This window comes from Buteo buteo, chromosome 26 (genome assembly GCF_964188355.1).
Source record: "Buteo buteo chromosome 26, bButBut1.hap1.1, whole genome shotgun sequence".
NCBI lineage: Eukaryota > Metazoa > Chordata > Aves > Accipitriformes > Accipitridae > Buteo > Buteo buteo.
Genome location: NC_134196.1, coordinates 11,377,809 through 11,405,257, shown reverse-complemented (window position 1 = coordinate 11,405,257; position 27,449 = coordinate 11,377,809). Strand labels below are relative to the sequence as shown.

Here is a 27,449-nt window from a genome sequence, read left to right as displayed (position 1 = left end):
GTTTCTCCCGTGTATGTTTTTCCTTATTTATCTTTCAAAACTATAAACTGAGCCAGCAAAAAGCAAGAAGTACGTCTGAGGCTTCTGTTAACATCTGTTTATTCCTGCAGGAAATCTGCAAACAGTCTGTAATTCTTAGGGTGGCATTTTTAAAGGTTACTTCCCTGTCAAGGTTTTTCAGGTAGGGGTTTGAGACAACCATATTTTCACACTGACAAAAGCAGTATATTGTTATACAGTAATTTTCATATCTGTAGATTTCTACTTAATGTTTTATGAAATTAATTGCCCCTACATAAAAAGTTTGTATCTAAAAAATTAGAATGCAATTCAGCTAGTTCTTTGTTCATCTGTCTATTATTTCTGGGACTAATATGTTTTCCCCTGTGAGAAAAGGTATATATTTAAACACAAGTCTTCTTTCTCTCTTGATAATATATTTAAAAACAACACTTAGAACCGGTGAACTTAGTTCAGACATGGTATTGTGTTGCTTTATAAAAAAATTACCATTCTATTAATAGGTTTTCTTCAGAAGATTGTGAAAAAATGATTTTATTACAGCTTCTTAATTCTCTGCTAGCCTCTGAATCTCACAGAGAGGCAAGCAAGATATATTTTAAGGAGAAAGAAATTAAATATTTCCTTTTCTATTTGTTGTGTTCCATTTTTTAGCTTCTTTATGATCTTAAATTATATCTTTTTCATTTAGAGAAGAAATTGCAAGACTGAAGGTCCATTTGCAAATCTGCTTTTAGCTTCCTGCACAGGGAGTAGCAGTGATATGGAAGAAATAGTTTGTCATCCTTACCTTTCGGGGAGAAAAATAGGATTCGATTGTGGGCTAGGTCTGTTACTGTAGCATCCCATTCAGGTGAAGCCGTGTCTTGAAACCTGTGGCACTGTAAACTGGGCAGAGGCTTCTGTGTCTCTGGTTTAATTCACCAGGATGTTTGCTGCCATGGCAGCCAGCAGCATTCACTGCAGTAGCAGAGAAGAGTCATATATCTGGGAATGCAGGTTGAATACTAAAATGTAAGGAGGCATGTGCAGAGCTTTGCTTCAGTGGTTAATTTTGGCTCTTTATTGAGCTCTGACGTGGAGGCTGTACTTGCAGTTCTGTGTCAGCCCATCGAAAGTGAAGAGCCGTGCACCGGGATCAGTCATGATCTGGTGAGGGGGGGGAAAGCCCGAGACAGCACTTGTGCCTACTTTGGATTTCAGAAGGCAGCAGCTGTAGACGGAGATGCAGGCCCACCGCTCCGATGAGACCCGTGATTGGATGGAGAGGGGAAAACACAGTTGGCTTTTGGGATTACTTCTGTGCTGGAGCAGAGTGTTTGATCAACTCTCTTCTGCCTGAGAGAAATCCAAGTGAAAATGACTGTAAGTACTGCAGATTAATGTGACGGGAGAGAAGTGGCTTGGTAGAGACAGCAGCGTAATTTTAAAGAAAATGACTGTGCCTGTCTAGTCATTTAGAGTACGTACACTGCATGTTTGAGCCGTGCTTTTCATCGCGAGTGCAAGTATGTGCTACCTGGGCTGTGCAGCGTGCGGTGCTGGAGGGATCACCTCCCAGACCTTTCGGGGGAACTGAACTGCTGTCCCTCTCCGAAATATGAAATCTAACTGAGGCGAAGCCCCAGCCGGAAAGATGCAGCGATCTGCTGAACTGTCAGTGTTTAAAGGCAAGGAGGTTAGAAGAGGGTGTGTTCGTCTTCAGAAGCAGAAGTCTCTGACCAATCTCACGCTCATCAGCGAAGGGGAGAAGAGGCGATACTCATACCGGGAGAACTGGTTTGGAAACGCCTCCAAGTCCAGCCAGAGTTACCATCAGCGGGAGGCAGAAGCTGGGAGCAGAGGCTCCCTTTCCAAGGCACTCTCGCAGTCGGTGCACTCCCTCTGCCACTCCAGCCTCTCCGCACCCCAGGCGTTTCAGGCGATCCCACCGGCTGGAAGCAGGACGGCCGGGAGGTCGGCGGACCGGCATGCGGGTGAAGGCTTTGAGATTGATAACGAGGAGGGGGGAAAATCAGAGGATGAAAACGCATCCTGCACGTCCCGTTTCCCCGGCAGGAACTGGGCAGAGGAGGAGGAGGAAGGCTGCTTGCGCGAAGGGACCGCACATCTGGATGAAGATGTCATAATAACGATGCTGGGGGACCTAGAACAGGTCCTGTATACTGATATTTTAGGTAAGTTAACTTTGGCTTGACATCAGGAAGGGCAAGAGGAGACCCAAGTGCTAGCACATATCTGCATGGAGCAGATTTTTAATCTTGACAGTGATTTCACGAGACAGAACTGGGTTTATTTGCAATAGTATGCAAAACTGGGGTCTAGCCATTTCTTCCTTGCTTGCTTACTCTTACCTCTAAAGACTGTAGGAAATGAAGACAAATGTCTAAATCACTTTTGATGGGTGCGTGGGCAGCAACAGCCTGTGACTAATTGAGCATAGTTTGCTTAGCTGTTTGAAAAAATAAGGTGAAACATTTAAGTGCTATTAGTTTACTCATAAATAATTTAATTTTAATGACATTTATTCTCACAAACTTAAAATTGAAATCTTGAATCCAAGGTATGGTTTAGATAGAAAATGTCTCGGCCTACGTACAAACCGTCCCTCCAGTATTGCTTCCTCCTTCCCCGCCGCTGATAATTTCACCCCTATACATCAAGTGTGAGGGCCAGGGTTTCAGTTTAGTTTAAATAACCAGTTTTGTTATATCAGTGCATGCCAGTGAGCATTTGAAGTCCACAGCCATAGGTGCTTCAAAAGGCTTCTGTGTTACTGGCTTTACTTTTCATCTCTCAGCCCTTTAGAAGAGTGCTCAAAGTGTTCATTTCCAAAGCTTTGTTCTTCAGCCAGTCAAATGGTTGAAGTGGCTGCTTGCTTTTCCAAGGTTATATAGCATGTGTCTAGCCTGGAGCTTCTTTGCCGGTGGATATGTTAGCCCTGACTGTGTTTAAACATTCAGGATAAAATTTCTGCTCTGTATGTAAATATAAAAAGCTATCATCTCAAAATAACAAAGAAACGAGAATTCTCTTTTTATGCATACCTTTTATTATTAGACTACACCAGTATGCTAAAAGGGGCTTCTAGAGATTAGAGGCTTGTTAGCAAAGGGAGCTGAGCCCTCCACCTGCCCCTGCTCCTCTTCAGCTGTGTGTCACTGAGCAAGTCCCTGTTCTCTCGCGGGCCTCAGTTTCCCCACCTGCAGAGTAAAACTAGTACTTTCCTTTGTGAATGGAGTTAATAGCTAAGAGTGGAAAACTCTCTGGGGAGCTGCTTATTATTTGTAAATCCTTTTATGAAAATCAGACAATTAATGGAATTATTATTCTCCCATTTATCTGCTTTGGGCTGTAATTGCGTGTGCGGAAGTACTGAAATGATTATGAACAGTATTATTAAATGTGCAATTATGGGTGAGCTTCAGAAATGTGAATGTAAATGTTTAACCTAGGCATTTAGTGATTTCTGTAAAATGTCTATTTTGATTTCCTGTGTACGTGTCTCACACACTGGTAGAAATTAAGGTGTTCTCTAGAAATTTATTGAGGGAACCTGTAATGGTTTACTGTTTATAGGCAAGAATTTGGGGACAATCTTCTGGAATATTCATGCTTAATATGAACGATGAAGCTACAAGTGATTTGAGCAGATTATATTTCATGGGGTCAGTAAAATATTTGCATCACACATTCTTGGAAGAGGAACAGAATTTTGACAGAAAGTTTCAGGGTACCCTGGTTTTAATCTTTCCTATCCTGGTCTCTCTGTGTATGAAATAGATTGGCTTTTCTTCAGTGTACAAACCAGAATCACTTGAGATAACAAGCCAGGGAGTATTTCTGATATGTTAGGTCATGTAAATATGGACAGACTCTATGATGTCAGTGGGTCATAGCAACAAGCAACGAGGTGCCTGGGGGAGTCTGGGCTCCCTTTAAACCCATGCAATGGGTCCCAATCCTGCTGCAGTGAGCACCATAGTGTCTCTTCTAGCAGGCATGGTGTAGCTAGCTTTCAGAAAAAAACCATGTATTCATCACCCTCTGTGCAGAAGGAGGCTTGATATAGATGGGGAGCCTCAGTGCTGTCCTGAAAATGTAGGTAATGTCAGATGCAAGTTAGGTCTGAGGATGTTGCACTCAGTGCAGAAAATTTCTCAGTCATCATGTGCAACTGTTTATACTCTCTGACTTGTTCATCCATGGTACAGCATGAGTCCATTGACAAGGCCTTAAGAGAAGGATGGAAAGAAAAAAGAACAATTATTTTTAAAACACTTAGTAGTTACAGTTATGAGGATTTTGGATGTAGCACTATGTAGTATTTTAAGATCATAAAACTCCAGTTGTATCCTTTTAGAAAAAAATGGTGGAAAGGATTTGAAATTACCCTTTCTGTCACTGAGAGATCAAAAGAGATTAGACCTCAAACTTTTCACCTTTCCAGAATAGAATAACACTACTTTTATGGTAGAATTTGTCTGAAAGTGAAATATTCTTCTCTGTGAAAACCTATTTTGGCAGTTTGGCATATATGTGTACCTTTTTTTTTTGTATTGCAATTATACCTTAAGGCTTTGTTATGCTATTTACTGTACAATATATATTAAAAAAGACAGTTGCTGTCATTTTTCCCTCAAGAATTGGCAGTGTTAACATACAGCAAAAGACAACTGACAAGGATAAACAAGGAAGGAAAGGGCAAAGTCACTGCAAATATGAATTATATTCAGTTCCTCAAATAAATATAAAGGTAAAGTATTGTTTTGCCTTTAATTCTGCCCGCTTACACCCTGGAATTTTTCTTTCTATATATAACAGAAAACTGTCTTATCCCACCAAGCTACTGTCTCACCTCTGGTTTGAGGCAGGGCAGGTGACAAACAGGTCCTGGGTCTCCCCCATCTAGGTATTGTGGCAGGAATATAATGTGCTGCTGGAAGTGAATTTGAGCGCATTTGGCAGAGGGGGGAAAGCAAAGGGCAGCGACAGCGAGGAGCTGAGAGCACCACAGGGAACTGCGGGGACAGTCTGCCCGGGAACCATCCGGGATTTCAACAGCAGGTTCAATCTAACAGGACTTAATGGTCTCCAACCTAGCCTGAGCCCTTTCGCTTCACGGGAATCTCCAGGATGGTGCAGAAACCTCTGCAAACAGGATCCCACGGGTACGTCGGTTGAACACGTCTAGCTCGAAACACAGGAGCAGTTGTGGTACTTTCAATCCGAGTGTGAACATTTGCCTCCTGCAAGGTATTACATGTAAAAATGCACACAGGTAGTTTATTTTATGGAGCAAAATGTTGTGAATGGACACGCCCTTGGGGTGTGGCTTGAGAAGATGGAGAGTTTGGGGCAGTGCTGGGCCTGTATCCCCAGTTCTTGTCTCCCCCCTGTCCGGGTGTTGACCCCACAGTCAGTTCCATGGTGCCAACCCAGAGGTTTATGGACTGTTGGATCATTAAACCACTGAAGAATTTATTTGGAGCGATAAAACAAACAAGCAAACAGCAGTTCCTGAAGGACTGCTTGGCTGCAGCAAAGAGGACAGAAGACACAGCCGGGGCAGAGTAGATGGGAAAACCTCAAAGTGGCGTTGCTGTGAAAGCTGGCTTGACATTGAGCCACAGCTGCAGGGTACATTGGCTAGTTCCATGCGTGGTTTCCCTATCAAGGAAGAAATAAAGGGTATATGGAAAGTATATGGAATAATCTATTATTTCTATTTAATGTTGGGAGCTGGGATTTTTCTTAATTTCCTGCAGAGTGTTTGGGGGATAGGACCTGGACTGCAGAAGAGGGTTCAGTAGCAACTCAGTTTGTCGATGAGCTCAAAGGCTTCCTCCTTTAGTCAAAACTCAAAATTAAAGAGCTTAAGTGAATCATTGTTCAAATATAGTTTGCTTCTGCACATTCTCCCTTATATTTGAAATAAATGTCACTTCATATGTTAACCCAATGCATTTTGTAAACCAATGTTAAACCCACGCTTGTAGTTCTGCAAGTCAACCTTTTTCCCATGCCGTCAAACAGATGTTGTGTTGAGATCTTTTCATCTTACCAGAATTTTTTCCTATAGGACTCTTTTTTTTTTTGGCTTTACTTTTCCAGAATGCTTTGTTGAATATAACATTTTCATTGCTTCTGGCCCTACGTTGAATATTTCCCAGTTCTCCATCCTATGCAAATTTTCTTGCAAGCGCTACATTAAGATCTCCTCCTTCCTTTTTTCCCTATTTTATCTACTCTGCAAAGGATACTATTTTTTTTCTTTTCCCTCCTTCCCAAACAGCTCCTACCTGTTTTTTCATTTAGATGGCACACCATGCTTTTCCTCAGAGACATCACCATTGTTGAATTTATATCTTGTATAAACTCACACACAAACCTGGGAGGAGAAAAGGTGGCAACAGAATGAGAAATACAGCAACTTGAAGATATGTATCTGCATGTGTATTTTACACTTTAAAAATGTGAAATATCACAGTGCTATATGGTATTTGACCTCTGATTACATCTCTGATCTTGATTTTTGTATGATGTTGAGTTTAAATTCACCAGACTATCTCCTGTTAGATGTATTTAAAGATGAAACAGATTCTTCATGTCACGAGGAATCCAAAATTAGATTAAAAGTTTGTTCTGGATGAGAATGCTCCAATCTAGAGTTAAATATTAGAAATAATTTTAGTGGCTGCACAATATCATTCTGTGATGGTAACGTTTCCAGAATAAGGAGTAAAATTGACTTAACAAGGTGAGGTATGACATGAAATTTATCATTGATAGAGTCAAAAAGAAATTATTTGCACTTCACATTCAACATTGTACACGTAACTGTAATAATGATGCTTCTTGCCAACCTTCTTTCAAGCAACAGATACAGGACACAGTCAGAAACAGAACACTAGCCTTGGACAAATCAGTGATTTTTGTCACAGATTTTCTTTTGAAATTCTCTTATTCTCCAAAAGAAAAATGAACTAAAATTCCTTGATGTATGAATATGTTAGGAAAAATGTATTTTTGTTTCTTCATATATGACTTCTGGAGGTTGCTTTGAGGCTTATTATGTTTTTCTTTTGTAACACATAATACATAACTTTTCTTTTTCCCTTCTTTTTTCCTTTTTTTTTTTTTTTTTAATTGTGTGAAGTAAACATTATTCAGGATGTTCCAGGTGAAGTTCTGTGGGCTTCACTATTCAAGATACCAGACTAGCTTTTCACAATGGATACCTGAAGGCTGTTAAAAATCCATAATTGTCTAAGTGACCCATGTGCTTAGTGCGCTCAGATTTTTATCCCAAGAGGAATATTTTTTTTATCCCATATGAAGAATAATCTCCCCCTTCAGGAAACCATTACAGTTCAGGAAAGATGCTTTATTAAGTGCCTGACTTAAAGAGTACTTTGAAATAGCCTGGATGTTAAGTGCATACTGAAGAGTTGTTGTAACAGTCATCCCAATTCTTTCCAGACACAGATTTACTGTGGTTTTATTTCCTACCAAGTCATGTAAAATGTCAAGGAGGAAAAAGGGGCTGTGTAATGTATCAAGTGGTCTGGGGCTGCATCATGCCTTGATTACAGAGGATAAAAATCCCAACACTGTAAATCTGAGTTTCATTAATAGATTTGGACCCTAACGGGGATAGTTCACCAGGAGTCTTTTTGGTGGGTTTTTTACATGCCACATGTTATTTATAAGTGTATGTGTGTTTTATTACTGAAAGGATGAGGTTTTATTTTTTAAAAGATTAAAAGGACAGACCTATTTACAATCATATGTGTGTATTCTCAACTGCGTGTACATGTGTGCATTTTATTCAACCTTATACACTGCTGTACGCTAAAATTTATGCTGGTTTTTCTGTTTTCTTCCAGGGGAAGACCCTGAAACAAGAAGAATGAGAACTGTAAAGAATATAGCAGACCTGAGACAGAATTTGGAAGAAACCATGTCCAGCCTTAGAGGGACCCAAATAAGCCACAGGTATACCTGTTTTGTGTAGATTGCTAAAAATTTGGACTGTAGGAAAGTATTGCTAGTTGCTGAATGAATTAGAGACTTGCAAGGGAAAATTAACTCTGACACTAACCATACTGTTTGCTAGACTGCCTCAACAGCTTAAATGTGACTTTAATATACTTTACTGTCAAAGTGTCTTATATGATCCTTCACAGAGGTGGTTATTGTTTCATATACATCTACTTAGAAGCCCTTAAAATTTATTTTAGGTTATTTTATAAATAGAGGTTATTGTACGCACAAACACATGTGTGCACTTGGAGAAACACACACGCACAGAGAACTTTTTGAAAGAAATAGAGATTCTTCCAGCCTTTGCTTTTCCTTGTTTCTCGGGAACAGAGAAAGCACAGTTCACTGACTTCTCCATTTTGTTTGGCAGCACATTGGAGACAACTTTTGACAGCACTGTGACAACCGAGGTGAACGGGAGAAGCATACCGAGCTTGACAAGCCGGTCCACCCCGGTGACTTGGAGGCTGGGGCAGGCCAGTCCTCGGCTGCAGGCGGGAGATGCCCCGTCCCTGGGCGCCGGTTATCCTCGCAGCGGCGCCAGTCGCTTCATACACACAGACCCTTCTCGATTCATGTACACCACCCCGCTTCGCCGAGCAGCTGTTTCCCGACTTGGAAATATCTCACAGATCGACATGAGCGAGAAGGGAAGCGGTGATTTGGACATGGCCTCCGAAGTTGACGTTGGTGGCTACATGAGTGATGGGGACATTCTTGGGAAAAGCCTCAGAACCGACGACATCAATAGTGGGCAAGTAGCACTTTTTCCCCATTTGAACTAATGCATGATTGGCAGGTTTAATAGGATTTTTCTAACAAATTCTGGCACACTTGTGGAAGCTGCATTATGGTTTCAACATAAAAATATACATATATGAAAACCAAAACAAAAATAAGTCCCTAAACTGCCAGTGATGCTCTCAGCTGTCTTCAAATTGAATTATTCTCCTTTAACATCCAGATGACACCGCTGTGAACTTTGATAAGAGCACTGGTACTTCTTATCACTTACTGGAATTTCTTAGTTATCTGGTGAATCACCGTTCTGCACTGCTCACCCTGGGATGGGTCATCTTTTGGTATTTTTATCTTTTATTTGAGATGGTAGATATGGTATCAGATGCAGCTGATGAAAAGCAGTTGCTGACAGCACTGACTTTCTCTCTTTCTACTTTAGATGTTGTCTGGTATAGTTTGTGTGATTGCAATTTTTCAACTGTGCGTATCATCTGAGCTGTAGGAATATCTTTTCATAAAAGAATAGATAAGTCACTCTCCTAGCATACCCAGGAAGAAGAATGACAATTTTATTTTTGTTTGCTTAATCAATTGATTGACTTCGGGGTACTGCATTCCCTGTGTTTCGAATTACTATTTAACAATTCTTATATCAGTCTTGGAACGTATGTCACTTCACTCCTATGTATGTTAGAACTCCTAAAGCATCATTTGGAAAAAAAAAAAAGTTACGGTTTTACTCATACTTAAAGTACTGTTCAGTGCTGTTGTTGGCATCTCAAGGCTGCTCGGTGGCTGAGGTAACATTGGGTTGAAGAGAAGTCCCATAGAGTACATGGCCATGTCACAGCACACTACTTCACTCTGTATAAATTTAGGACTCTTGCTGTCAATCTAATCTTTTAGTTTGAAGTATAGCTATGATTAGAGAATGGGGGCTGGTGAAATTGGATATGATACGTTCTTAAGGGCAAATGTAAGTCTGTGATCAAAGCTCTCTCTAGAGTAGTGTCTCACCTCAAGCACCATCCAAAGATAGATCTCTAGAAAAAGCTTAACCATAAAGAAAGCATATTTCTCTATCTCCCTGGTGCACTGTCTCAGTGATCTGTGAATGGAGAACTGCTGACAAGGGTGTCCGCAGCACAGCGTTAGTGGCTGTCAAGTAGGAAGCCATATTCATGTCTGCTAGAACAGAGAAAAGATATATGGAAAAAGTAATACTTTCATGTCTGAAGACCTTTTATCATAAAGGAAATTTAAATGCTGCCTTTGACAGATGCATGGGTGTATTTAAAAAAAAAAAAGATAGGGGAATCCTTTGCAGTGCCTGATGGGTTGTGTTAATTAGCTTATCACATTAGAGGATGAATATAGTCATCTTGTGTGACTTTTCTTTGCATCTGTAATAAGGATGACTCAATACACAGTAAGTTGCAATGTGCTCAGTTAACATTTTTAGGTGCGGTAAATGTTAAAAACAAGTTAATAAGCTCTGAAATTTCAGGATTCACTGAGGCATGTAAAGTCTTATCTTCTTTATGCCTCTTCCATTATCAGTTTAATTACTTTAAACACTTGGGGACAGGAATGCAGCAGTAATTAGAAATCAGTGCGAGGAAGGACTGTTGCACTTGTTAAGTCTCTCCATTCAGGCCTTACTTACACAGGAAAAAATCCATATAGTCTGGATGGCATTCAAACCACAGCTAAATTTAATATGCAATTCCAGAGCCTTGGAACCTACTGCATAATTCACCCCTAGCTAAATAATCTGTCAAAAAGTCTAAATTCTGTCTTTAATAAAAGGATAAATCTAGTGTGTAAGTGTGACTGTTAATTTACCTTTGACATGTAAAATGTAAAGTTACTTTCTGCAGAGCCCAGATACCAAGGTTTCAGAAATCCCTTGCTGAACTGCAGGCCAAATCTTACCAGTGCATAAAATGCCTCAGAGTTTGGTTAAAAATAAACAAACCAACCCTTTGCGTTTCAATGCACTCGAGGTTGCCTCCGTCCAGATCGCCACCCAGGACACGACGCCGTCTCAAACCGTAGCTGTGGCGCAGGGCTACGCTACCGCAGCTTCGCTCTCAAAATCCGCACCAGTTCACCCACCCCGACCCGTGGGGTGGAGGCTGGTGTTCCCGGGCTGCCGTATTAGCCCTGAGGTCTCTGGGACAGTTGATTTCAATTAAATCAGCTCCCAGAAGGAACCGCAGGGAGAGAGCCAACAGAACATCTGGAGCACTGGCGGGGCGTGTGTGCCTTGGCTTGTGCCGGGGCGGTCGTGTAGAGTTATTAAAGTTAAATGTTTGTGGACGTGGACACACGCTTCGACTGAAGGATGGGTTTGAGTGGCACCGTTTCATGGCTCAAGGAGAACTTGTGTTCAAGATTATTTGAATTGGGAGTGAACTCCAGTAGGTAATTTTAGCCATCATCCTAACATTGGGACTACACTTATTTCAGTAAGCCTGTAATTTGACTTTCAGTAAGTTCACTGAGGTATACCAAATTTTTTGCCTGTATATGTACACTTCTATGTTAAGTGCCATACACGTGCATGGTCCTTCACAAATAAATTTGTGCAAACTCTGTACTAGGTTGCTACACTAATGTTACCAAAAACCACAAGAGGGAAATGTAAAAAACAAGAGCCTAAGAGGGAAGACAGTTTAATGAAAGGTCCTTTGAGAAAATAACGGACAGGTCTTGAGAGTAGGACAGGCTTGTGGTACGGCTCAGTTATAAGCACCAAGACCTCTCATGGAGATAACTAAACTGTAGGTAGGCGTTCCAGAAATTATTATTGCTGCTTGAAATACAGAAACTTTTAATAGTTCTCTAGTGAGTAAGCAGGACTATACTCACTGTTCGATTCATTAGTCATTCATTATAATGTGAAGTGGTGGGAATCAAGCAAAAGGAACACAGATAGAAACATATTCTTAAATGTCATTGTAAGGGCTTCACTGGATATCTCTTTCATATCTGAATATTGCATCCCAGAAGGGACTATGGATTTGGATTCTCAATTTCTATTCCCATTTAGATGGATGCCACTGATTTTTTTCCTTTTTTTTTTCTTTTTTAACTGGAGTTATGCTTCTTGCATCTGGTTTTATTCTTTGACAAAACTACAGTACTTAAAATATGATAAAAATTTTTGAAGATACTTGAGGGCTTCAGTCTATTTTAGTAAAACAGGTTGGCCTGTAAGCCATCACAGAAAAAGGCAAATGATCCTAGAAAATAGGCATATATCTGATCTCCCTGTGCTAGGCACACAAAGTGAGAATATTTAGGATAAGCCTACCATCTAATAGGACAGCCCGTACCTTAAACATTTGAATTCACAGTCCATTAACTTTAGAGTGAAACGTGGTTGCCAGATGGTTGCATTTCCCACTGATTGACCACACATTTATTTTCAGGTACATGACAGATGGAGGACTCAACCTATATACTAGAAGTCTGAACCGAATACCAGACCTAGCTGCCTCTCGAGACGTCATTCAGAGAGGGGTTCATGACGTGACTGTGGATGCAGACAGGTAACAGCGCTTTGCTAAGTAAAAACCTAGCTGAGCTTTACAAATGGTTTTCATCCTTCATACCTGCTAATATATCAGCGTTTTGTTCATAAGGAATAGGAAGAGAAAGCAAGCCTCTGAGGCTGCTAGGTTTCTGAGCACACAGTACACCAAATACCACAAGAAGTGGGGAAAAAGCAAATTTCTCACACGTGAAGGGGACTTAGGAACAATTTATTGTTGAAGATGTAAGTGAAAATATTAAGAAGCCCAGACCTTACTTGCAATCTCAAATCTCTGAAATGGGACATGATTTTCACAGGTTGCCCTGTCAATTGACAGATGTAGGGAGAATATGCCTGGTCTCCAGGCAGCAGGGAGCTTGCGTGTGCCTGGCGAAGTGGGTCAGAACTTGCACTTGGAGTTGGCTGGAACCAGAACTCTGATCTTCTTCACCCATTTTGCCCTCTGAGGGTGTCAGAAGGCGGCGGTAGCTGTGAGCAGTGGGAAATGAGAACTGGGGTTATATCCCATCGTCTACGCAGCGTGAAAAAAGAACCAACGCTATCTTGCCCTTCTACGTGTATATTATGGGTGTGAGCCGAAAAACGCGCTCCCACTAGTACTTCTGCAGATTAGGAAAGTGTTTTCTGTTTCTTTTCCTTGAGTTTAAAGTAGTTTCGTATTGGTGGCTTGTATCCATGTCTGAGAAATAAAAATTCATAACCCAACTTTTGCAGAACTTAGAGCTGTCAGCTGTGAGGTTTTGGTCAGATCATCACAGAGATAAGGAGCAGCTGTGAAATTTGGCAGCCTTCAGTTTTAGGGGGCTGATTTCAGTCCCATCTTTTTAAAATCAGGTTTCCTTCAAGGAAAAAAATGTATTTAATCAGGAAGGGAGAAAAGGTTCACGGAGTGGCTCTGGTTTTACAAACCCAGCAAATTAGTTGAAGAAGTTCTAGGATATTAACCCAGGTATGATACAATTTTCACTTTTCACAGTTTCCTGGTGAAAATACACCTGTGACACAAGTCAGGGATAGTCTGCTTTAGTCAAAGAGTGCATGCAATGCATCAGGATAAAGAAGATAATTTTCATCTAGAGAACCAGTTACTTACAGAAGAAGGTTGCTTTAGCTGGCATATTAGCATTTGTTGACCTTGCAAAAAAACCTATTTCAGATAGCAATTCAAAGGAACATGGCTCGGTTCTTTGGAACGCAAGCATTGACGTGATGCAAAGACCAGAGAAAGTGTACAGTAGGCGTTTAAGAAAATAATTTGGATAGAACTCAGGCAGTAACAGAAGGAGCAAATGAGAAATGAGATGTGGGCAGGAGGGACTTTTGTGGAGCTCTGTATGTGAGAACAAGAATCTTAAGCTCAAAGTGGGAGAGAGGGCGGAAAATTTAGAGGCTGGGAGTCATGTAATTAAAGACAGAATGTCGCTAGTGCCCACGTTTTTGTATGTCTGTATATCTTTTTTTTTCAGCTGGGAGTGAAGTTATTAGAGCTCTTCCCACCATGCAATATTCAAACCCAGGTTTCAAACCACGCACATTTTCCCTGAAAAAAAAAAAAAAGAGGTCCAAATTAAGGGATTTTTAAATTTTTCTTACTATTTCTCAAGCTCTAGATGCCACTCAAACACTTTGTGTTTGTTTTTCTTTGAAGTGTTTTTTAGTAATATATGTGTAATTTGTTCTATATAGTGTGCAGGTGCATATATGTTTTGCATGTGAAACCACAGGGAGGCTATTATCGGTTTTCAATTAATGAGATTGTCCAGCATTTCCCAGTACATAAATCTGTTTTGGTTTGTTTATACAACTTTGTCAGACTGGCTAAAAATGTTGTGCTAAAAACTACCCTGCTGTTTCTGAGTCTTTCATCTCTGAGTCTATCGCTTGTCAGATTGTGGAGCAGTGACTTCAAATTTGTCAGGAGATTATTTTGGGCCTTGAGTGAAAAGCTGACCAATTTTATGCAAGATACAAGGCTTTTAAAAAATGAAATTCATGAGTATTCAGGAAAGACTTATTTGATCTCAACAACTAAAATCCCAATATATTCCATCTTCACTGTGCATTTGCAAACTGCTCTTGACATTAGCAATCCGCATGAGCAAGCCCCAAAGTCATTTTTGAGCTTAAAGCCTAGAAATGTGAAGTAGGATTTGCTTTGTAATGACTGCTTTCCCGTAACACAAAGAATGAAAGCTGGACTCCTATGCTCTACTGAACCTTCTAAACCGGGTGTCATGGAACATCCATATGCTGTCATGTAATTAAAAAGTTTATCATTATGCAGAGGCATGAGGGATTTAAATTATGGATGTTCAGACAATTCTGGCATTTCCTGACCTTTCTATGCTTGATTTTTACAAACTTAATTGTGCTTTGTTAACATGGTGTGTTTTTTTTTGTTGGGGTTTTGGGGGGGGGGGTGTTTTTTAAATATAAAAGTGTATGCTATTCCTTGAAGCAGCAAAAAGGCATTTAGGAAGTGGAAAAAAGTAAATATTTTTATGAGTTCTGATGATAACAAAACACATGCTTGCCAAAATGGGTCACAAAAAACCTGTATTAGGTCAAACAGACACACAAAAATTCTTTATGCTGATCTTCAACTATGTGTATCACATATATGATATGAAATCAGGTGGAAAAAGCAATACAGAGATTGCTGAGACTCTCGCTTTGTTTGGCAGGATAGGCTTTGGTCCTTCACAACCACGTGGGTACCTAAGATTTCATCTTATTTCACATAGCATTTTAGATCTTATTTTTTCTACTCTGACCGAAAAATAATAGGGTTTATGTCAGGGCTTCAAGGTATGCCTTGCCACTGGTATGATGAACTTCCATGAAAGAGGTTTATTCTCCTCTCTATCATCCCTGTAGAAATGTGAAGGACGTATGCATTTTCTCTGTGGTATCATTAGCATAAACCTTTTTCATAATTGGCATGGTTTGCCCTGGCCTTTCTGATGTAAAGGACTCTGCTGGCATCTCTGTGCAGGCAGAAAATAAATGATATGCTGCAAATATCTGATTTACATTAGCAGGCAGGAGAGAAGCTTCAGTATTCCGTCCATCATTAGAGCCAGCAACTTTTGCTGACAGCAACCCCATGTTCTTCATGAAAACTGAACTTGGGTTTTCTCTGGCAACCCAAATTACAGCTTCTACTTATATTTTAAAACTTTTACTTTTTGTGAGCTGGCAGTACAATATTGTTCAGATAGGTGGGCTGATGATATCTCTAAGGGTAATGACATTTCTGGCAAATGTGTACTTTCAGACTGATTTTTGTTTAATGGATAAATCAGGAAGAATTCATTGAAATTAAGGACATGGAACTGGTCTAAAAAGACAATCAGGTCCCCAGTTTGATTCCACTCTAAATTGGTTTCAGAGAGCACCTGCATCTCCACTTCTTGCCAAAAAGCAAAGGATTGAAGGATCTCCATGTGGAAACCTAGCCTGAGAGAGCTCATCCAAATAATAATATTAAATTGCTCTTTGAACAACTTCATAAAAAGCTAAATTCATGAATGCTACATAAGCCAAGGCTTAAGTGTTGCTTGCAAGCTGCTCTGGAAAGCACATTGGTGTAGAAAGGAACACAGCATATTTGCTTGTTCTAGGGAAAGAATTGTAATGGTTCAATGAAAGGCTGAAGGGACACTGGCAGCATCAGATGTCAATGGTTGTATCATTCTTCTTTTGATTTTTTTTTCTGATTTGGACTCTTTTTTTGGTCTATAAATGCCTGTTTCTTGCAACTTACCTTGCTTCAGACACCATAAGCTATTAATTAGAGGAGAAGATGGATTCACTGCAGCGGGTGTAACTTGGGATGTGGCTGAGAGAGGTCTCAGTGGTATGATGTTACTTTTCATTTATTGTTCTGTCTTCCTCCTCTACACTCTAGCATTCGCCTTCTGGGACTCTTAGAGGGAGTATTTGAGGAACATTCTTGGAGTTCAAAACCCTTTTCAAAGTAAGATGAGCCAAAAGAGATTAGATGTAAACACACAAAATGAATTATATTCTTGGGAAGAATAAGGTTTATTGAAAAGTAAGTTGCAATGCTTCCAACCCACCCTCCCTGTTAGGGAAGTTGAAACAAGCCCTTTTAGGATGGGATATAGCTCCACTAGTTCAACCATTGTCCTTCCACCCCTATACCTGCTGAATTTCCTGCACTGTATCAAAAGCCACAGTTTCCTTCACTTGCATCAGTCAACAGCCAACATAAGTTGTGCAACCACTTTCCCCTCACATCCCTTGGATGCACTATTCTCGTTTTTTCACCTTTTTTCGGATGAAACCCAAAGCTTTAAAGGTAGCTTATGCTGCTTAGTGTGCTTTTATCATGACCCTCTTCAGCTACTTTGCTGTTGCACTGAATCTGAGCGCCTGTTACACGGAGTTCTTGTGCACAGGGAGTCTTTAAAAAGCTCCCACCATCTGTCACATGTGCTGAAGATTTGGCAGTTATCTCAGACTAGCTCAGGCTGGCCTGTTTGTTCTCAGCCAAACCATAATCACCATAATACATTATTAATTATAATTATAATAAAATAATTCCAGATTTTGTCTGTAGTTTATTAACTAACTTCCTGCATGAATGACTATAAGTCTTCTTCTGGTGTTTGTCTGAGTAGATGAGCCTTGAGCTGGAATATTGTACTTTTGGAAAAGGAACTTTTCCAGAGTTCAAAGGGGTATTGAACTGGGAGCCCTGTTTCATAGGGTTGGTAGTATCAGAAAATGCTGAGAGACATCATGAACGGTAACTTAAAATCCTAATAGAATACAGTGCCTGTTCTCATACTGTAAAGTTTTGGCAGCACACTGAAATTGCTGATGTCGTTTGGAATTTAACCCTTTGGGGTGTTGTTCAGTGGACAGGCATACTTTATGTTTTGCCTTTCTATCCAGATGCTTCTGCGTAACGTGTATTTCAGCACTGTACTAATACTGTGCTTTCTGCCAGGTACCTCTGCAGTTTGGTGTTGATGTGATCACTGTTCTGCCATGTTGCAACTATTACCTGTTCAGTTTGGTGCTTCTGGTAGCAGAGCAGGGTTCACTATGGACAGTTAAAGGAAACTTATATACCACGGTATTGAACTATTCGCTGTGTGCAAACATTCAGCCCTCCACACCTTCCTCTGTCTCCCAACATTTCAGCTGCGTCCAACTCTGGGTACCAGTGTCTATGGCAATAAAACAAATACTCATCCGATAGATATGAAATAATAAACAATAAAACACAAAATAGATATACCTATTTCTTGCTGGCTAAGACTTTCTTGGGCAAAACAGTTTTGCTGCAAACCTCCTGCGCTGTGTAGGGAGTCTTCCTATACCTTTGCACCTGCCTTCACCACTAAGCATGCCTGTGATTGCTATTCTGTGCACAACCTTAAAAAGTCATTATAGACTTTAAAGTCAGCATGGTTCATACAGTTGTGTGATCTGCTATAATTTTCCTGGCTGTGATTTTAGAGTATTAGTAGGTTCTTAGGAGAGTGAAATAATTATAAATATCTATACCTTTCTGTTTTTGCAGTTATTACTCAAATATCTCCAGAAACCATAATTAAAGAATCTCTCTTGTGAAGCAATTTAATTTTTAAACTGTTTTTACTATTGTTGCTCTCTTCTATACTTTCAATCTTCCATAATTTCTTTTCACAGCTGTTGCTGTTAACATTTCCCACCATTTACTTTTATTATTCTCAAATGATCCTGCATTTTCATAATCTCTGGTGTAAATCTTTCCTCATTTTGGCATCTGCTAGGCTATCGAGAAAGTTACTAGTTAGAAGTACCTATTTCAATGTGTATCTCGGGTTTTATTGTTTCTGCAAAGTACAGATGCAAAATTTAAGTACCTAAAGCATAAATATGGGTATATCCATGCATGAAGAGCAGAATAATTGTGTCAAAAGGAGCACTCCTGGTTTTTTGGCTCATTATGTTGTTAAGTATTCAGGATCCTTTGAGGATGAATACCTTATTTTGAAAAGCATAATGAGAAATAACATTTTCAGTAATACAATTTTGTACAGCATTATTAATTTTAAAAGAATGGTATTTGAACTGAGTATGACCTTGTTTCTGGTCATGCTTTCAAAAGTCAGGATTTGGACGATACAAATTAAGCAGAGCAACTGGACTTTGATCTCATTTTGTGAGGTTGCCCCCTCCCTTACTTGCTTTAAGCATCTATAGAAATTGCCCATAGAACCACAAACCAAAACATGGAAACATTTAACAGCTGTGTGGTTTTTGGTTCAGATACTTTATTAATATCAGTGACATAAACGAACTGCATTGTTAGCATGCTGTCATTAGTATGTTAAACTGTCATGATCCTGCAACATCATGTCTGCAGACACATTTCTTTGCACCCAGCTTACATAAGGAAATGACATTCAGAAAAGGCAAGAACAGTGCATGGCAGATGTTTACTTTAAAACAAGACCGAGCTGCGAGTGATTATGTGAAATGAATGACAAATGAAGTTTTCTCTTTCTCAGTTTCTGTCAAGTGGCAGAAAGAGGGACAATATCAGCTAATTTCAGTTTATACGAAAAAGGAATTCATGGAAATAAGTTTTTAAACTTTTGCAAGGAATGGAAGCGAATTACATTCTCATGCGGTGCTGAATGAGCTGAGCATATAGTTTGCTGTAGGGTCATTAAACTGAAGGGTGGCTGTTTACAGCTGACACATTCAACATTCTAGCAGATCCACTTTTTCAAAGTGGATGGTGTGCAGCTAGGTATTAATGTCAAGCAGGCTATTTGCATTCTTTATTTCTGCTTATCTCAAAGTTTCGTTTAGATACTTTAAAATTATTAGAAGTGAGGCTGGACTTTATCATGTGTTAACAGATTGCTAATACTTCCCTTCAGGAAAATGCAGATGGTTTGGTTTGATTGTAATCTACTCCTGAAGAGAGTACCAATGTATTTAATATCAACTACCTAAGACTCAGTTTACAGTTTCAGCAGCGGCATCATTTTGGTCCACTACTGTACTTCATTGCCATCAGCAAAGACTAATGTACTGTCTCCTTTGTGTTAGAACAAAACACGGGTAGCAAGATTTAAATCATTACCCAAAACACCCCAGGCTCAAATACAAAATTAAATGTGTGATACATATTTGAGTCCTGAAGTCAAGAAACATATGAAGTTCTTTAAAATGTCTTGATTTCTTTGATGGCTGGAGGAAAAAAAATGAAATTTTATTCTCCTGCATGGCTATCAAAAAAAAAAATCATATTGAAATTTGCAATGAAATAGGTGCAATTGAGATTATAGTTCTAACATTAACGAACATGGTATATTTTAGACAGATGCTTCATGAAACTGAATATAAAAATTACGGGTTTGATAATTTAGTATTGGAGATGCAGCAGCTTGTGATCACTAAGTTGTCTTTTGTTCTAAATTGCCTCAGAGAGACCTACTTCCTTGTGGAGTAAAATATTCTTGTTTCTTACTTAAAAGTCATTTATTAAAGAACTATTTTTATAATAGCTACTTACCAGATTCAGGTCGTTTGTGGTATGCATGTACACACATGCTTGGCAAACAAAACATATGAATTATAAGAATGTTCCAATTAACACTTGCACAGAAAGTAATTCATTTGTAACACTATAAAAATCCTTTGCCTTGGATTTATTAGGTATAAGTGCACTTTAAAGAACGTTTGGATTTGGCAGTTTCAGGAGACCTCTAAAATGAGGAAAACCAGGAAAAAAATGGAAAGCCACACCATGGTGTGCTTTTTCGTACCCACAAGAGGTAATGAGAAAGGGGTGAAATGATCTGCTCTGACAGCTGCTTGCTGTTGTTTTGTACACCCACTCTTCCTCCTAGTTGGCAGGTGGACAAAACAGGTAGGTGAAGGGAAGGATAAATTTAAATTAAGCCTAGCAGCTTAGGGGTTCAAATGCACGTTTGCTGCTTGAGCTGTAGGGCTGCTTACAGTGCAAAAGAGGAAAATTGCAAGGTTTTGACCTTTTCCCTTGCAATGTGCTGCTCTTAGAGCAAAACGGTACTGCTTTCCGTCCTGGGGCTGCAGGAAAGCGGTGATGTTCAGTGCATTTTGGATTGGCAATTGCATTGTAAGGTAACTTCATCATTAGTGGCTAAAAAAGATAGCCAGAATCCAGCTGTAAAGCTAGTCTTGGGTTACCTGTGATCAGACTAAATTAAAAGAAGGATGTATCTAAAGCTGTGCAGGTTAAAAAACATGGGAGCCTTTTCTTTTCCGGAAAAAGAAATGGACTTTCAACCCCGTAGGCTGGCTAAAGACAGTGTTCAAAGGGAAAGCTGGGAAGGATGCAGCGTGGCAGAAAAACTGCCAGCCAGTGCAGAGAATACCCCTCGCTGTGGGACGCAACATGTGTTAACCTTTCTCTTTGAAAAGAAATCCCACCGTTCGCTTGTATCAACATTCTACTTATAAATCTTGACTATGTCACCTCCGAGCCTTCTTTTGATGGAGAGAGGAAAAGACGATCCTCCCTCTTCAATCTGTTCTCCGAGCGCCGTTGCGGAGGCTTCCTGCCCCTCCTGAGCCCCTTGTGACAACCTCAGCTCCGCACAGGGAAATGTTTGGTGCAGCAATGTGCTTGCAGTTTGTTTTCTTTTGAAGTTACAGCACTAATCGCATCTGTATCTAATTGTTAAAATATTAAGTCTTCAAAGATTTCCTTTGTAAACAAAAGATTGTCATAACAATTTAAGCAGGATCAGATGTGTAAACATAAAGAGAGGAACCCTCAATGCGTTTTACAGAAGTTTTTTTACAAAAGGATATGGTATAGTTATAATTCAAACCTGCTTAGTGGGTTGAATAATCTAAAATACAGTATTTGAATGGAATTTAAAAATAGTTTTGCCTAATTACAATTTACCTGAACAAGTAAGCTTTTAATGTTACATGTGTGTATCGGGTTTAATTTCCAATGTGCTAAACTTTCTCCTGTATTCCTTTTGGATGCATTATGCTCTAGATCCATCTCATACTGCAGAATAGAGTGTAAAATGGCTGCTAACCCTATTAACTGCTGTGTAGGTAAATTCGTGAAAGCAAAAATTGCTTTACTGCGGTTTAAAAGCATGTTTAGTGTTGGAAATAATTGCATTGCCCTGGGAAGTACAGTAATTGACAGAACAGGTATTTGTCATTCCTCAAAGTGTTTTATCTAGAAATAAATCTTATTGATATGTTACAGTCTTTTTTATTATAATATCCAACAATTTTTGATCAGACACTCAGTATACTTACTTAAAAGTGAAATTAAGATATTTCAAATGGGTAGGGTTTGAATCAGTTTCTGGAAAAGAAACTACAGAGACAGAAAACATTAAGTTATGTATTACATATCTTCTGACTGTTCCTCAATGAATAGATTAATATTGAGAGCCAGTACCTAAAATCTGAAAATTTGTTGATTCAAACTAGAAATTTACACACAATTACAGTAGCAAGTTAGTGAACTGTAGGAACAAGACATGAGGAATAAAGGTAGGCTGTACTTATCTTCACTTTGTTAAATCAAGCCTAGATCTTTCTGTAAGATATTTATTGCCAGATTCAAATACCAAAGTAGACAAAATTTAATGAGTGGTCTGTGTCTGGAGTGACTGGAAGACATGTAATACTTTTTGAGAGGCAAGTGATCAATAAAGGTCTATAATTTTCATGACTCATGAACCACCATCTGGAGGCTCTTCTCCTTTTCCATTGACTGTACCAGGAACAGAGCTGGACAGCTAGCTTTTGAGGTACGTTAAGATGAACCATGACTGTTTTAGAGAATTTATAAAAAAAAACACAAAAAACCAAAAAACAAACCAAACCAAAACAAAAACCCTGCTGGGTTTTGGTGGGGTTTTTTTTTCATTTTCAATAAAATAAATTCTAGTGGAGCACTGCAGTGAAGCGACAAGCCTGTATGTAGTTACATCAGCCACAGCATGACATGACATACTGTCATCCAGGGATAGTCCTTTAGTGGAAGGAGTTACCTTCCAAGGGATTTTAGAAAGGATCCATTTTAGGAAAAACAATTTCTGTACAGCAAAGCTATTGAAAGAGAAATCAGCATGTTTCTTTAAGGTTAAAGAATTATTCTTTTTCCTCTTTGAGTTAAAATCCTCCTCCTCTATGAAAAGAATTGCCTCAGTGTGCCACGTATGACCCAAATCTTCTGATGCGTAAAAAATAACTGAATTGGCTCTATTTTACAAGTATTTTCCCTTTGTTCAGGATAGAAGGAAATTTATGATCCCGTTTTGTACATCTTTCTTTCTCTCTCCTTAATCATTTAAATTAATGACACCAGCAATACTCTTGAGAAATGGATGAATATAAAGTGGATAAACTCAATGGAAAAGCGTGTAGGAAAAATAATTTTTTGTGTATTAAAAATAAAGTATGTTGACAACGATAATTTAGAGCCTTCCAGATAAAATGTGAAAGCTAATATCCTAACTAGATTTTCAATAGCTTTCCCTAAACAGCTATTTTCCATAAAATTACCCGTCATATTTTGTTTTGGAATGATCCTATCGAATTGGCAATGTAGGAAATTTTAAGACTGGGCTTGTGTGTATGAGTGTCATTCCAGCGTGCCACTGAATTGCTGAGTAGTGATAAGTGAGCCCCAAGAACTCCAACTCAATTTCTGCAGATTTCCAGTGTGGGCAGTAAGAACAGCCTACCTCACAGAAAATTTATGATAGATAGTTTATTCATTTTGGATGGCTGCGTTGGTGATATTTTGTCAGATTCTTGGACCTGCCGCAGCTTTTTGGTACAAGTGAGCACAAAGGCAATAAATACTCAAGGTAGCTGGTCAGCAATTGCTACATGCAGTGTTGGTCCTCTGTCTGTACTGGGTTTGACTAGCGCTTACTCAGGGAACCGTAACTATTCCCTTGCAGGAGCTCCATTTTTTCATTAGCCATGGCTCTGATACAAGGGGGAACTGAACGATGGGATATTCGTTGTCTTAAAGCTTCAAGCCTTTTCTCCACCACGCCCTGCTTTGAAAACATTAGCTGTTGTCCTTTCTCTGTAAAAGTAGCAGTGAAACCCAAATACCGAGTTCGTTTCACGAAGTATTGAATTGCCAAAGGAATAAGGTCTTTGAGGTTCTCTTTCAAGAAGATAGCAGTGCATTTCTGGGTTCACAGTTGTGGCGTTGCCATAGGTAATTATTAGGATGCCAAATTGCTACCAACACTTCAACTTTTTCAAGTTAAAGAAAAAGATAAAAAATAGTTTATTCTTTATTTTTCAGTAGATCACAGGTTTTGGAAGAAGTTTCTATCTTGATAATATAACCTAAGTAGCATTAAGAATTGATCACCAGCTGCAGCTTCTTATAAATATACTCTAACTAAAGGGACCTCAGTGGTTTTTTTGTGGATGATCCTTCTGGAAAGTGAATACTCCTTAAAAAGCTGGCTTTGAAGGGTGTCTTCCGCTTTCCAACCTCCTGCCCTGTTCCCCTCGCCACCACCCATATAGTGGGTACCCCTAGAGGAAAAATCATAATGACATATATCCAAATATTCACTTAAAACCTCTAAAAGAGCCCCTGTAAAATTTACTAGGTATGGTATAAAACAATCTAGTGGCTGCCCTATACTACATGGACAACCAAAGCTGTCTCCCATCAGTCCAATGCGTAAGGAAAATACACACAGGATATGAAGTCATCTGTTTTCCCCTTTCCAGCAGCTGTGATGTTTTAGACCAGTGTCTTAAAAATGAGGATTAATTATCAGTGCCATGCTAAGAATCATTCATATAATAAAGCAGGGACCAAAGGACAGTCTTGTCATTTTCATGTGAAATAATTCATATATTTGGGAGGAGACTAATCAAGATACCAAATTAATTTCTTAGGCAATTCTGCTGTTCATGCTACCAGTTTCTGGGAAACCACGTTGTCTTGTTTGAGTAGCAGTTTGTTTTGTTCCCGGCACCTCGGTTGCATTTTGCAAGGAGAAGTTTGGAAAAAAGCCCAACATAAATCCTAGGAAGAGTGACCCCAACTTAAGTGCCTCACATCTGGTTTTATAGGATTTGTATTTGAAAACCTAAGCCAAATTATGAGGAAAAAAAATATGGTCTAAAAAGGAAAAATAGGAAAATTCAGGAAAAATAAATAAGCAATTTTTAATGAAAAAAAATGAGGACTGTAAGCAACCTGATAATTTCAGGATGGCTTGCACTTTGGAGGTCACAAAACTGTAAATAAAACTAGATTTTCAGAGGACAGTGTTAGATTTTTACATGTTTACTCTTGATCTTTTAGGCAAACAGAAATACACCAGAGTGATCTTAAAACAACTGAATCTTCCACAGTTAATTGTCTTCTATTTTATCTCTGAGTGTTTTTTCAAAATATTGTTTGCAAAAGTGTGCCATAATGTACAGATTATGCCGAACATGTTGTCAGGTCTTCCTGAATGGTACGTGATTAGATTCAAGCTCTGGATGCTTAAGTTGTAGATGTAGCAAATTACTTTCTCATTTCATTTGACCCCAGAGAAATCCCTCAGGAGAAATTTGTGGATTAATGTACATGTCACAGAAAGCCTTTGCTCCTTAAGGAAACTCAGTTCGACATGAATCTTACTCTTCTTCCCTGTCTTTTTCTATTCCTGATAGGAGAATAAACACCAGTACGTTGAACCACTATGATTGTAGAAGATGTGTATGTATTTTTGCTGGAACAGTCTTATGAGAAGATTGTGGGCCTGTAATATATTTAATCAGCCTAACATTTATGATATGCATTTTAATACTTGGCCCCAATGAAAAAGATGGAACAGCTCCTCCACCAGGCCCCCCATGATGCCTGATTTCTTGTGGGTCCCTGGTGCATACTGTACATGCAGTACTGTATTTGCCATTAAAAACTTCCTGAAAAGGCTTGTGTTAGCACACTTTAAATTTTCTTTATGGTCGGCCAGAGAGTACTCAAAATGATTTAGTACTTTCCTAAGCAGTTCTTCAGAAGGAGTGTACGTTAAAGGGCGGTCAGAAAGTGACCCGTTGGCCGGGCTGAACCCACAGCGGGAAACTTCCAGAGACACAGCAGAGAAGGGACTTCATCCTGAAGAAAATGCAAACCGGGGCACTAATTATGTACCAAAGGGGAATTATCGTATGTCTCCTAACGCCTGAAGTTATTCTACAGAGACTGCTGAAACCATGCATAAAAGATATCAAAAGGATAGTGAGGAGACCACAGTTCTCAAGGGTGTAGGTACCATGACGAGTACAGCGTGCACGCCTGCGTGGTTAGTATGCCAGCAAAATAAGACCGTGCAACATCCTCATCCAACTCAACTAGGATACTCTGAAATGATTTTATAGGCTGTTGACAGAAAAAGGTTGCGGAGGATGCTGCCCAGGTGCAGGGAGAGCCCTCGGTGTCCCTGCCAGGCTGCTGGCGGCTCCCAGCGACCTCGGAGCTTCATGCTCCAGCTCTTGCAAGCTGCTCCGTGTAGCTAAATGGTCACTCCAGAACACTCTGAGCTGCTCTCAATTATAAGAAGCGTTTTGTTAATTTCCATTCGTCCCCAGATTGTGGAAATCCAGGCGTGGCCTGGAGGCATCGGTGCGTTCTGCGTGCAATTGGGATGGACCAGAGAATTTAACCTGCAGTAGTTGAGCGTGTGAAACTTTAGCCAGATAAGTGAGATAAAGGAGGAAAACTGTATTAAATCTAGATAAATCAGTGCTGTATTGTGTCAGGAATGGAAACACATTTATCAGCATAGTACTTTAGAGTAATATGCTATAGTGGCAAAAAAGTACCGACAGTTTTCCTTTGTGCTGCCGTTGCAAAGTTCTCTGGTACATATTTAGCTGCCAGCTTGTAAAAAAGTCTGTGTGTCAGCCCCATCAGGACTTCACGCAAGCCCTAAGAACCAGCCAGCTTCATATTCAAACAAAGTAAAATCTCATGAAGCTAATATCAGAGGCTCTACAAAAATGTATGGCAGCAACTGTTTTTAATAAAAAATAAATAATTGTATGGTGTGTAGCAAGTTGTAGCCTTTAACTTTGTACACCACTTCACTTTCATGCTCAGGTTCCTTTAATTTTCCACTAGTTAAAAAAAGCTCAAGCCTTTTTTTGGTTTCCCAGTGTATTTTCATTTTTGTATTGTTAAATGACTTCTTTTTGGCAGAGGCAAAAATAATTGGTTGGATGAGAACATATAGAATCATTCATGCATTTCCTGAAAGCTAGTATTGTGCTGATGTTTCTCTGTGAAGCTGTTCCATCTGCTATTTTTCTGTAAATTTTAAGAGAAATCTTAGAAATCTTTTTAAAAAATTATCACTGGGAAGCAAGGGTTTTTGAAAGCCAAACTTTGCCAGAGTTGTAATTTTTTTCTCATTGAAGATGGATTTTTTTATAAAAGCCACCACCTCAGTTATTTCCGAGTCACTGCTAATTTAAAGTCAGACCCCCTTCCTTCATGGGTTTCTCACCCTAGTGCTAGTTTTTTCCTCTGATATTTTTATAAAAGCCTTCTGTATTCCCATTTGGATAGCATTACTTCACGGTGCTTCTTCTCAGGCGTTATCTCTTGCCTGCAAGACTTGGCTGAAGCCATATTATTAATTGGTTTCCTCCTCGTTTTCTTTTTACAAGAAAGGACTTTTTTAACCTTCGAACTTAGAAATCACATTGGTCATTTCTTTCTCCTTGCATTTTTCTTTTGAAGCAGTATTGAATTCCATTATACCTCCTGGGGTGTCTTTTAGGTTTGACCAGCTTTCCTGTACTCTAGTAGTCGTATTGTTTGGGTTTGGGTTTTTTCACATTTTCCAGCTACTTTCATTCTTATATTCAACATCTGTTGGTTTTCGGTTTTTGTTTGTTTTACCAAGGAAGAGAATGCCAAGCTCCTTCCTGTAGTCCCACCTTTCTAGGGTAGACTATAATTCAAAATAAACTCTGATTCTCCTTGTTGATAGATATTTGATTCCATTAGTTACTCGGTAATTAGCTGTAAGACTTTCCCATAGCG

The 27,449-nt window shown here is 39.4% G+C and overlaps 1 protein-coding gene across 4 annotated transcripts in view; it reads left to right on the top strand.

Annotated features, from left to right (window-relative positions):
* NAV3 (neuron navigator 3) overlaps window positions 1–27,449 on the top strand; it is a 275,195-nt gene that overhangs the window by 155,310 nt on the left and 92,436 nt on the right. For all 4 annotated transcript variants that reach the window (XM_075058235.1, XM_075058237.1, XM_075058236.1 and 1 more), the window contains exons 10-12: window positions 7,911–8,019; window positions 8,438–8,821; window positions 12,246–12,365. In XM_075058235.1, coding sequence (XP_074914336.1) covers window positions 7,911–8,019; window positions 8,438–8,821; window positions 12,246–12,365 — 613 coding nt within the window. The remainder of the gene's footprint in view (window positions 1–7,910; window positions 8,020–8,437; window positions 8,822–12,245; window positions 12,366–27,449) is intronic.